We start from the raw sequence: 13,304 nt of genomic DNA on the forward strand, positions 1-13,304 counted from the left end.
ATAGTTGCACTTGACTGATTAAAAATTTGCATTGTTGTGTACAGTAGAATTCTGATGCATCGTAGAATCGAATCGAATTGAATCGTTTCCTGGTGAATCGTAATTGAATCGAATTGTGAGGGCAGTACCAATGCACACCCCTATATTCTTCTATCAAAATATGTTCTTGTTTACATTTACTCCAGTCTTGCAAATTTATTCAATGATTCCTCTGCAGCTCAATGAAAGCATTTTCAGTTCACTGAACATAAAACATGCTGTCTCCAGTGCTTACCACCCCCAGACCAATGGGCAGGTAACTCTTTGGATGTTTTTCTTATAGGGTTTTATCGTTGTTTTACAGTTGTTCATTAACTTTATAAATGCACTGATGTTAACAGATCAAAACATCAAGCGTACCCTCAGGAAGTATGTGAATGACAACCACAATGACTGGGACCTCCACCTTCCTGCTGTGGTGTATGGAATCAACACTGCAAAGCAGGTTGTGTCTTAACATGCTAACTTATTATATCTACAGTTAATTGTTTGGTAAAATAATTGGTGAATTTATTAAATAATTAACGTCAACGGTGTTTTTTTCCTCTTTAATACAAACTTAATGGTTAATGGTATGTTTTTTTTTTTTTGTATTCAGTACTCTACTAGACACAGTCCTTACTTCCTCCTCTTTCATCGACACCCACGTCTGCCAGAGGTCATGAATGCCTGTCCCACGGGAGATGATTTTCAAGTTGCTGACCCAGATGATGACATTGACACCAGAGTCAATGAGATGAAACGTCTCAATGAAACGGTTTGTATTTGAAAATAAAAGTAGTGACTTACAATCCGAATTAGACCTAGGCTGATCTGTGTATAATTCTACTTCTTCTGTAACTTTAAGACCTTGTTTTGTTTTTGTTACACTGTATACTTGCCATTTTCTGCCTCAATAGATACCAAATTCAAAATCAATTAAGTACCTAATTAGTGATGCTCCGATCGATCGGCCGCCGATCATAATCGGCCGATAACGGCATTAAATGACGCGATCGGCACTCGCTAAATTTGCCGATCTCATGAGCCGATTTTTCTGTTTACTTTTGTCATCATAGCGTTCCTGATGCGGCTGCAATTAGAGACCATTTTACACAGTGCGAGTGATTTTCTTGTAATATGCTTTATATTCTTTCCTCTTTTCCACAGTGATCGATCGTCAGCAAATAATGATCTACCAATATCTCCTTGCACTTGAGACAATACATCATTTATCATAATTGTAAAGAGTATTGGACCAATGATGCTGCCCTGAGGGGTACCATTTTTCACCATATATCTTCCAGGTAAGGCTTTCTGCTCTGCGTTAGAATCTTCGGAGCAAAACTACACCTTATGTTTCTGTTTTGTCCAATCAGATAATGTTTGAGAACTTAAAAGTACAGGAAGCGTACATTGGCTAAGCGAGGTGTCATTTTGCACACCTTAGTTTTTGACTGGATGAAGTCAAAATGAAGCCAGCCAATGCCTATTCAGCTACGTTTTGATTGATGGGGTAGTAACCAATCACGAAACGATTACAGGGAATCAATTTGCGTCTGTAAAATGCGACATCTGCGCAGACCTGCGCATACACGAAGGCGTGCGTGCTGTGGCTAACGTTAGCTCAGAGTTAAAGATACAATCAGATTTTCTCCAGATGTTAGATATAAACATCTAAATTGTGGATCGTCGACTGCAGATTACTTTTTTTTATTGAGAGTGTGAGAGACAGAGATGCATCGATCAGTAAAGCTGCTAGATACAGTAAGTTGTAAAAGTTAAGTTTGTCTTGTTATGTTGATCATGTATTTACATTTTTTTGTTTCATGTTAGCTGTTTTTGATTATAAAAATAACAGTGGAGATGACTAAGGCACGAGTTTTATATGGGTTCATTTATTATGACATGTTATATAAATGCATATTTATGAATCTGATGCATAAAATATATATAAAACAAGAAAATAAGATATGTGGGGGAAAATATGAGTATTACCAGCAATGTTGAGCATTATATGCATAAGTTATTTGGCAAACATATGCGCGCGCACGTGTGTGTGTGTGTGTGTGTGTGTGTGTGTGTGTGTGTGTGTGTGTGTGTGTGTGTGTTTTCTCCTTGTGATGTAAAATAGGCCTTCAACTGATCTGGAGTCCATTCCTGAGCGACCATATTCAAAATAACAAGTATTTTGTTATAATGTTTTTTTGTCTGAAATAGTTGCTTTTGTGTGCAGATTAGTTTTGAATTGATAGTCATGTAGTATGTGGTGCTCTTTCTTTTTTGTTTGAAAAAAAAGCTCACAGAACCTACATTTTTTGGAGAATCATTCTTGAATTTGAATCACAACATGGTTTATCTTTATCTTTATACTGACCCCAGGTGTTTGACATGACAATTTCATAAATTTGTGAATGTTATTTATTCAAAGAAATCGGAAGTCATTTCATGTATACTTGACCTTGTTTTTACTCTGTTCCTATTCTACTCGGAGTTGTTATGACTATTGGCCAACAATATGTCACGTGCCTAGTTTACCGGCGTATACCAGCTAAGACGACTCTTCTAAGCTTTCAGTCTGGTAAAGCTGGTTTTTCAATCTGAACAGCTAAAAGTGGCTCTTAAAACCTTTCTAAGACCAGCCTGCTACACCAGCTAAAACCAAACTGGGAGGTCAGGTCAACTAGGTTAGGTTGGTTTTAGCTGTTTTTCAGTAGGGAATGTTTATCCCTATACTAAAGTTATCATCATTGTGATATGTCTTTGAATAATCTCTTATTATTATCACACAGGTCCACGTGCTCATCTCCACTCAAACCTTTGCAGAGAAATGAAACAGTGACTGCATGTTTGATCTACAGTCGCCACCTAGTGGTGATAAAAATGAATAGCATTAACAGAAAGTATGACTTCAACATGTTTTTGGTGGTATGGTACAGTGCTTTATATAGATTAATGGTATATGGTACAGTCGTCTTTAGCTTAAAGGTAAATATAACAGTGAATGAAGATAATTTTTAAACTGTTTAGATGTAGTTCAATAAAGTTCAGAGTATCAGTGAAGCAAGTTTGAGAGATTTCTACATAAAATGTATAATGTAAACAATATAATCTTGATATCTTTAATACGGTAACATTTTTAAATAAGGTCTATCTCTATTTACAGTTGTTTTATGCCACATTTAACCTCCTAAGACCTGGATGTCACATATGTGGACATCAATGTTTTTGTTGTTTGCACCATAATACTTAATTCTGTGTAACTGGAACCTGTTATACACAAACATGGACAAATACACTGCTTCATGTTCATAGAAAAATATTTGGTTATTATATTTATCGGTTCCCCAAAATAGCTGGTAAAAATGTGAAAAAAAAAGTCAAACCAAAGCTCGGGTTCAGGAGGTTAATTCAGGCTTCATGTTATCTGACCAATGATAGGAGATTGTTGCATAAAATTGGTTTGGGGCAGACAAAATTATTTTGGTAGTGGAAACCTTTTTTAATTTCTTTTCCTCTCATCTCATACAGTATTTTTGTCCACTGCCATGACCCTTTCATCAGTCAACATGTCAAATGTTCTTTAATGTTTTTGGGAATTAATATTAAGTGTTTAGTGAATTTAACCCTGCAGTAAACCCAGCAATATGTAACTCTGCTGATGCTTCAACTGCTGTAAGGGATGAGGGATTATTAGCTAACTTAATGTCTGTTTTTGCCAGTGTTTAACTATTTGATATGTGTGAAGGATTTTGAGCAATGAAAAAAACTTTTGTATGTATCATGGATTAAAATATATGACCTTTGATGCTTTTTGATGATTTACATAAAATCTCCATACAATCTGAGCATGTCTGAGTTTTACTCTCGACTAATACTCTCTTCTTTTAACATTACTGGTAATTAACATAGCGCCATCTAGTGGTTGTAAATGAATAACACAACATGACTAAATATATGAATACAAAATAGCATCTATACATACTGTAAAATACATTTTAAAAAGTAGTAATAAGCATAAAGACATATTAAAGAGTTTTGATATATATATATATATCTACAATAAAAAGTCCAAACGTTGTAAATAGTTTTAATTAAACAACACAGGGGACATAAATATATATATATATATATATATATATATATTTATAAAACTCATCACAGTTGAACCGTAAACAGAACAAAGTCATTAAACTCCATGACAACCATACTGTAGAACTTATCGTTGTCATAGAGACATTATGACATCACAATCGGTGCCTATAAAACGCTCAGCCAGATGAAACTGGTATCATTTGACTGATCTGAACGCTTGCCTTTGGTTGACTCCGAACGCTACTGTACAGATTATCAAGTGAATTTGCAGACTTTCCAAAAGTTCGCAACTTTAAACTGCTTGACGCACTGTGTACGGACAGACAGTTTACTTAGATTTCAACCCTCTGTGAACCGAGTCTAAGCACAGTTAAGTCTGCAGTTATCTTTTCACATCATGTTTCGTCCTGTAACACCATTGTCCGACAAGGACATGGAAGGAGCAGATGTTGAAAATATGGATCTGCCGAATGCTGTGCCGAACTTTGACTATGTCCCTGATTTCGGACTTTCGTCACAAGTCGGGCGCGCTGCCGGTTGTTTAAATCCATTTGAAGGAGGAGAGGAGGAGGAGGAGATGGTGGATGTTTATCCAACACATGAGGCGAAACGCCAAAAAGGTAAGATGCGAGTTAAAGCAAAAAGTCTGACTGTCATGCTGATAAGTTTACATAAAGTTATTGTGTTGTTAATGCACGTGTACATGTAGACACACCAGGTGGTGCTCGTGTACTTGATATTTCACCCGCCGTTTTTCTTGACCGGCATAATACGCAGTCAAATTCTGGTCCATTTATTTAACAAAAAGCGACCAAATGAATAAAACATCCCCGCAATTTAAGATAAGAATGACCTCTTATGAGGCCTTGTTTTTAAATATCCCTCACGAAAATTAACTATGTTTTTTATGTGGTAAAAGTGTAGTAACCATGTTTATTGGTGTATTGATTACTATTAGCAAAACCATGGTTATTTTGTGGTAACAATGGTTTTAATAAAGTACCGGTAACCATGTTTTGTTGGATGTATATGTTTAATTTTCATTATTTCATTATTTCATTAGTACATTATTACTTTAAAGATGGTCCCTAAATTCACACACATTATGGGGTGGTTTCCCGGTGTTGTGTCGAAGTCTGTTCCCCCTATTTTTCCCTTCAGTGTAGTGTTTTTATGGCGTTTTTATCACGTTAAAGGTTTTATTATTTATATATTTAAAGTTTTAATGGCTACTGAGACGTATATGTGTGCATTTCTGTAATGTATCTGTATTGTTCTTAATGGTAAGTCAATTATTTTTACAGTATGAATCATATTATATGTATAATATTTATTTAATTATGTATGCAAACATTACATTTTTAAAACAACCAGTAAAGGAAAAAAAAAGAAAAAGACAGGCTATATTTTAAAAGAAATACCCTAACAGAAAACAGTCAAATGTATGAAATATTTAATAAATTGTATTATAAAATACATGATATTATGCCTTTTTAGTATAACCAATTCAAACCTTTAATCTTTATAAATTTAACGTTATTAAAACGCTATAAAAGCACTACACAAAAGGGAAACATAGGGGAACTGAGTTCGACACAACACCGGGAAGAGATTAACTTAAACCAGGACTAGGCCTTAATTTATTTAGGAAATATAACTAGTTTTAACAAACATACCTTACTAAAACATTACTTGTGTGCATTTTGAGGCAAAACAAAGGGCCTGATGTATTTTAAGATATGTCAGTGCAAGTTGTTTTCAGTTTGGACAGCTCTTAAATTCATTTAAATCTCAGACTAGTCTAATCCCTGTCTGGGAAACCGCCCCATTCGTTCTTTATTTAGTAGTCTATATGAAATTATTTGCTACACGTATGCATCAGCAGTTCACTTTAAAATACACTAATTATTATGGACAGGGCCAGATTAACACTTTGTTATACCTTGGGCAACAATATTCAAGGGCCCCATTATCATGACCCCAGGATCACCATAATATGGTCATATACAGAATATATTACTGTAATATACAGTAAATATACTCAATACTTCAAATTCTAACTGTCATCAGGTGTATTTTGATTTACAAATATTTAAATGCTCATACAAATGCACTACCATTGTCTAAAAAGCAAACATGCTGGAAGGCAGCTAAAAACCATCATAAACACCAGCTTATTTTATTTTATTGAAGCCTTACCTCCAGATAAATTAATAAACTGGAATGATGATTTAAATGTTGTTTACTCACATGTGTGTTGTGAACTCTCCGGATTTTATGTTGTGCACTGCTCCACTCGTTCACTTCTCCACATGGTCGGTTAATTTACAGGGTCGCGTGAGCAGCTACACTGCACGTTCGACTTCATTTGGTGCTAATCAGACCTATTGGTGATGTCAAAGTACCGCGAGAGCGATTCAAAGCAGATTTCTCCATGTGATTACTGCAATCGCTCTCGCGGTACTTTGCTGTCACTCGCCTGTGGGTTCTTGTGGGGCCACACCAGTCTGCTCCCCAGTCACTTTCGTGCCCCTATAGTAATTTGATTTCATACGCCAATCGGATCGTGTAGATGCCTGCGTATCACGTAGACTACACCACTGTTTATACTTTACATTTTCTGCGTTTCTGATGTCATTTTCCTTTTTTAATTTCCGCTTTGCGCTCCCACTTAGCTTCTCCATGTCTCGTTTTTTTCTGTTGTAGCAACGCCTTGCGTCACGTAACACTCGGCGAACCTTTGACCCACCTCATGCGGACTGACCAATGAGGAGAGGGTCTTAATTGAGGCCCTGTCTTCATTGGTTAGTCCGCATGAGACTGATTCTCAACCGCTCTCAACTTACATTTAAAGTCATAGGCAGCGCAGCGTCTCTCTTTGCAGCGCAAAAGCCTGTGTTGACAGTTTGTTTAATATGAAGCGGCCAGCGGGAGATTACCAGATACAGTATTTTGCTCGTGCCCTTGCTGCCCTGGGCCCTTTAGAGGTCTTGGGCCCCTGGGCAATTGCCTAGTTGCCCGTATGGTTAATCCGGCCCTGATTATGGACAGGAAATTACATACAAAACAACTTTTTGTTATCTCGAGATCACCAGAAAATAAAGTCATGATCACGAGAAAACAAGCAAGCAAAAATAATAATAATGCATGGTCTCTCTTGGCTTCAATACAATTTAGACAAAAAGAAAAATTATAATTTCTAATGAAGGCATTAATTTATTGAATTGTAATTGCAGTGTTTGGAGGAGAGATGGATTCATTCCTACCGAATGCTGTGTTGACCTGTGACTTTGTCCCTGACATCGGACTTTCGTCACAGATCGGGCGCGCTGCCGGGGGTATGAATCCAAGTGGAGGAGGAGAGGAGAAAATCCCAACAAGTAAGAAGAAAATGAAAGCAAAATGTGGCTTTAATGCTGATAAGTTTACATACATTATTCTTAATGCACGTGCACAGATAGACACTAGGTGGTGCTCATGTACTTTTTACCTCATTTTACTTTTCCTTTGGCACAATGCATAACTTCTCACTTAAGCAATACAGAAAGCCACATTTTGACAAAGCCAGAATATAAAAACAAATTCAATCTTATGTTTAGTATGCTAAAACAGCTTTATTAATGTTATTGTCTCATCAGATTTACAATAACACAATACACAACATCATGTCATTGTTTGCATGCCTTTATGTTATTGTCTGATGTTTATCATTTCTGCTGTCTAAGAGATTTTCTATATTTTGAAAATGCAAAAGTACTAAACTAAAATACAGATTTTAAATACATGTATCTAAAATGCACTGACAACAACTTCATAACAAGACATTAACATGATAAATTATCCCCAAATTAAAAACAAGAATTGCCACTGTATGGGGTCTTGTTATTCTTATTATTGCAAATGTGATATTTATTTTATACAGCTGAATAAATAATAGATTAAAATCAGTGACAAGTTTTAGACACATATTGATCGCTTCAGTTAAAGCATTCATTTCATAACATTATTTATTGAATTGCAGTGTTGGGATGGAGATGTGATGATGGTGGAATGGATTTTGTCCTTCCATGTGCCGTCCCTGACATAGTCCCGAACAACGGACATTTGTTAGAGAGACGCGCCGGGAGTTCACATCCACGAGGAGCAGTAAAGGAGTTTACTCCTGCATTTGAGGAGGCGAACAGCCCCACAGGTCAGATGGAAATGTTGTGTTCTTGACAATCTTTAAAACTGTACCATGTTTGTTCCTCAATAGTTTTGTCGGCCCTTGCAGATACTGATATCTTACTACATTAAAGTCAGTAAAATAAAGCATCTTACAATAAGAAATTAAGTTTAGACCATTTTTCTAGTGTGTTTTAAACTCTTATTTTAACAGCATTATTAATGCAATAATCATTGCTGTATTTTTAGGAATTTGTTATAAAGAATTAGATACTCAATTACATATACATATTTGATAAAATATTATCTGGGTGGACAGTTTGTTAAATGTGTTTATTAAGTATTATTACTGACCACGGTTCTTTGTCATTCTCTTTTGTCATAATGAATTTTCTAATAGTTTATCATTTGTTTTTGTTTTTCTTTTTTGGTGTAGAAAAATGCGAGAATAAATTATTTAAATCATTAAAGAAGACATGGAAGACTGTAAGGCGCCCATTCCTTCATAATGATAAAGTGGAAACACTGATTCCTTCAGAGGTTTGTTACATCATTACATTTACTACAACTATCTGTCCATTTATAGACATGTTTCCATCTAGGTTTTGTTATCGACCAAGTGAATATGCATAAAAAAGGTTTTCTATTCAAATGGTGCTAAAATGGTGTCCGTGGTGATGTCACGAATGATGAAAGCGAATTGTCACATAAGTTTTGGTGTATCGCAAAAAAATCTGAGTTTGAGCAAATTATCTACCTAATTTCTCTAATGCTCTTACAATAATGGCTTAGCCAGGTCCAGTCTGATGTTTGTGGTCTTGGTAATTTAAAATAAATGTGCTTTCACCAAAGGGACCCGATTATGAGAAGAAAAAAATGTATATTTTTATGAAGTGAAACTACTTATCTGTCTGTCTGTCTGTCTGTCTGTCTGTCTGACCCACCTCTGGTCTTCTCCACAGCTTAATGCGGATTCAGATAATCCTAATCTAAAGGATGATGCTGGTCTGGCGAGCTCTGAATTAAACAATAAGATCAAACCGGAAAAACAACGAATGGCATTCTTTGACTGTCTCTGGAGGGGCAAGGTGGAGTCAGTGCCGACTCCCCTGCTTAAAGCAGATCCAGCTATCCCTGATGTTAGGGAAGTTGTTGATCTTGCATCACAGCCAAAGACCTACGTTGTTCCAAAGAAACAGAAACAAAAGGCTTCAAAGAGCCGCAAATCTAACCTCCAGGGAGAAAAAGTGACTGTTGTGCCAACTCAACAGCCCAAGGCTATTTCAGATATTCCTGTTGGCATGGATGTTCCTGCTCTGGCCGGCCCCCAATCAAAACCAAAGATTCGTCCGGATAAACGCATGACATGGACGCAACGCTTCCTTGGATGCTTCCGGAGGGGCAAAGTGGAGTCGATGCCGACTTCACAGATTGAGGCCGATCCAGCTATCCCTGATGCCAGGGAAGTTGTTGATCTGGCAGATTCTCAATCGAAGAGTGTTGGCTTAAAGAAACAAAAACAAAAGGCTTCAAAGAGCCGCTCATTTCACAACCCTTGGAGTAAAAAAGGGAAGAGTAAAGTGAAAAAAGATGCCAATCCAGCTTTTCCTGATGCCATGGATGATGTGGATCTGGCCAGTTCTGGTGGCATCGCTGCAGCCAATGCCAGGCTACAGACATTAGGTGCCATTCCAGAGAATATTGGGTTAAAAGGTGGTGGAAATCCTGACCCAAATAAAGCAAAAAATCCTGGGTCAAAAGATGTTGGAAATCCTGAGGCAAAAGGTGGTAAAAATCCCAGGCCAAAAGCTCTTAAAGCTCTTGGAAATCCCAGACGTCCTTGGATTCCTAACCCAAGTAGAGCTAAAAATCATGGACCAAAAGAAGATAAAAATCCCAGACCAAAAGATTTTGAAAATCCCAGACATCCCTTGCCAGAAGATGACAAAGTTGTCAGGCCAAAAGTTTTTCAACAAGCTTTTGAACCGCCAAGCGAGAAGAAACCAGATGATCCCTCAGTGCCTAAAGGTGAGTGTACTGACTTCATTACTCCTACTTTGCACCAATAAGTGAAATGGTTTCTTCATCATATTCTTCTGTACCTGGAAATGTATGCTGTACCTTTCATCTGTGAGTATATGAGACATGTACTGTCACCTCATCATTTTTCTGTGTGTTTTTCAGACACTGTTGATTGTAAATATCAACTCTTGGAGGATGAAGTGCTTGGGGAAGGCTTCTTTGGCAAAGTGCACAAAGGGATTTATAAATCAAATGGCTCTCCGGTAATGCACTTGTATTTATATTAAACATAATGTTTGCTGAAATTTGTATGTTCACTTGATCTAAACCATGTTTTAAAGTTTGTAGATTCTCAAACCTTAAAGTTATGTGTGCAGTGTCAGGTGAGCCGCTTTAGTCACCTCAAGAGAAATCAACTTTTGTTGTTTTTCTCTTTACAGGTTGCCATCAAGCGGATTTCCAAACAAAAAAGGCCTCTCACATATCTTCAGTCTGTAAGTTGTCATAAAATGTAATGAAGTAAACTAGACATAAAATGGACAGTTAAGCGAATATGCACCAATACAAGATATTGTTTTTATCTAATTCATAATTTTTCTCCAGCCTGAAACCTCCGAACCAGTCATTACAGAAGTGGCGCTGATGCTTAAGTTAGGAGATGCGCCCTCATGCCCCAATGTCATACAGATGTATGACTGGTACGAGACTGAACACGATTTAACACTCGTGATGGAGTACCCACTGCACAGCGAATCCTTGTTGCATTTTGTTCAGCATGAAGAAAAACTAAGTGAAAATACAGCAAGACATCTCATGCGTCAGGCGGTACTGGCAGTACAACACTGTCTGGATAATGGAGTTTTTCACACCGACATCCATGCCGGGAACTTCTTGGTGCAGCAATCAACAATGAGCCTGACGTTAATTGACTTTGGGGCTGGACATTATCTGACGCATGAGGCATATAAGTCCTCCGACTTTGTAGGTGAGCTGAATTTTTTTTAATATAGCGGAGTATTGAAACCTGTTGCAGGGTAATCTTTGACAAAATGACTCAACATGATTTTTTGTGTACAGGAGCTCCATGTTGCACCCCGCCTGAGATCAAAACGGCTAAGAAATACCACGCCGTGCCAGCAAACGTCTGGGCCTTAGGTGTTTTGCTGTATTTCATGGTGCTTAGAAGTTTCCCCTCAAAGAACTTTCTTTCCGGGTATCTGAAGACAACTGAGATGGATTTATCAAACGGTGAGTGAAAATGACTGATCAACATGCACACACAAAGTCTCTGATCAAATCCACAATAAATATTATCAGAGGATACGGTCTGTCTGGTAAGATGTTAGACTTTATTGTGTTTAGCTAAACAGTCATTTAGTGGCTCGCCGATGTATTACATCACTGTGCCATCATCTTAACCTGAGGTACTGTCTGTCTGTGACCAGGGGCCCTTTAGATGATAGACAGACAACAAAAATGACAACAAAAGCGTCTCTTTATGCCGTGATCATTATTGCCATTTGTGTGTCATGATGACTAACCAGCTCTCTCCTAAATCTTGTACAGAAATCTGTGATCTGTTAAGATGGTGCCTGGCCCTGAATCCAAGTGATCGTCCGACGCTCAAGCAGATCTTACATCATGACTGGTTTAAAATTAAGTCTGACGAAGAAGAGCTACTCTTATACAAAAGGAGGTAACAGACCTTTTCAAGTAGGAAACTGCATTTTGCAGATTACGTGCTTTTTATTTTGTGTAGTTAGTTGTATAGTAAGATTGTTTTAAATGTACATTTTCATCACTACAGGGCAATATCCACACAATTAAAAGAAGGATGAAGCTGAATGACTGAAGGAGAGGGGAATGATTGGAGATGCTGTTTTCATTATCCTAAGACGTATGGAGTTTGAAGGAGGTATGAATGAATGCTTTTTTAACTATAATCGCATAATCTCGTGCATAATCAAAGTTTACTGTGTCTTGCGTGTATTTTGTGAACGTGAGCGTCTCTTTTATCATAAATGGTTTTGACGCGTGTGCAGCAGGCACTTATTTTGACAAAACACGTGATGCACATGGATCACATGACGCAACAAACAAATATTTTAAAAACGCAAGCTAGCCGCTACTGATATTGTGGGTTTAAGGTTCTAGATATACTATAAATATGATGACTAAAATTAAATGTTGACATTTCATAAGCGTCTTTGCCTCCTTTGAAAAGCGCTATATAAGACTTATGTATTATTTCCTTTCTTTCTCATCTTCAGGTTGTATTTCAGACTTCATGAACACAGACCGCTGACTGAACGTCTGATGCACATCCTGTCTCATCCTTGAACACATAATAAAAATGTTTTAATTCTTAATGTTTTTATATTTTAAAGTTGTATAAGAAGGTATCTAATATATATTATGTCCTCTATAGAATCAGCTATATCTGGCTCTCTAGTTTTTTTTTCAGGTTTAACTTAGATATCTCTTCTATACATTTCATTATCACAACGCTCGATAGTTCAGTTTAATCTGTACTTTGCAACTTTTGTTGTCCCTTGATTTTTCTGTGTTTTTTCTTTTTTTATGAATGTAAAGCTGCTTTGAAATAATTAAAAAATTGTGAAAAGTGCTACAGTATATAAATAAAATTGAATTGAATATGGAAGACTTTTCTTTAGCAGATGTTTTAATCTGCTTTTTTACTTTTTTATTTGATCAAACTGATTAACTTGGGTTACTTATGTACATGTTTTTCATATGCAATATCAAACCCTTGACCTTGGTATAAAATACTGGGAGTTAACGTAGTAAATCCAATCAGACACAATGTTAAACCTGATGCTGTTTTAACCCAAATAAATAAGTACACTTGACCTAAACCTTAAAATATACCCTTCATTACTCTGTGTTTTAGTTTAATTTGCATGATTTCTCTCAATCAAGACATTTTGATTAACTTATTTTATTTAAATCTGTGGTAATCTTATGTAAACTGCTACTCTGCAGCT

The 13,304-nt window shown here is 36.7% G+C and overlaps 1 protein-coding gene across 1 annotated transcript; it reads left to right on the top strand.

Annotated features, from left to right (window-relative positions):
• The first annotated feature begins 4,177 nt into the window (after nucleotides 1-4,177).
• Nucleotides 4,178-13,304, top strand: LOC129416386 (uncharacterized). The gene is made up of 12 exons (XM_073873631.1): nucleotides 4,178-4,733; nucleotides 7,350-7,493; nucleotides 8,135-8,305; nucleotides 8,714-8,817; nucleotides 9,240-10,305; nucleotides 10,462-10,562; nucleotides 10,740-10,793; nucleotides 10,903-11,284; nucleotides 11,377-11,547; nucleotides 11,866-11,995; nucleotides 12,107-12,214; nucleotides 12,570-13,304. The coding sequence occupies exons 1-11, from the start codon at nucleotides 4,511-4,513 to the stop codon at nucleotides 12,135-12,137; spliced, it is 2,577 nt and encodes an 858-aa protein (XP_073729732.1). The 5' UTR covers nucleotides 4,178-4,510; the 3' UTR covers nucleotides 12,138-12,214; nucleotides 12,570-13,304.

This window comes from Misgurnus anguillicaudatus, chromosome 11 (assembly GCF_027580225.2).
Source record: "Misgurnus anguillicaudatus chromosome 11, ASM2758022v2, whole genome shotgun sequence".
NCBI classification, from domain to species: Eukaryota; Metazoa; Chordata; class Actinopteri; order Cypriniformes; family Cobitidae; genus Misgurnus; species Misgurnus anguillicaudatus.

What these genes read in the sequence shown, in the direction of transcription:
- LOC129416386 (XM_073873631.1), top strand. Translation starts at nt 4,511, where the DNA reads ATGTTTCGTCCTGTAACACCATTGTCCGACAAGGACATGGAAGGAGCA. An exon ending in TGAGGCGAAACGCCAAAAAG is followed by an intron (nt 4,734 to 7,349) that starts GTAAGATGCGAG and finishes TTGTAATTGCAG; the next exon opens with TGTTTGGAGGAGAGATGGAT. An exon ending in AGAGGAGAAAATCCCAACAA is followed by an intron (nt 7,494 to 8,134) that starts GTAAGAAGAAAA and finishes ATTGAATTGCAG; the next exon opens with TGTTGGGATGGAGATGTGAT.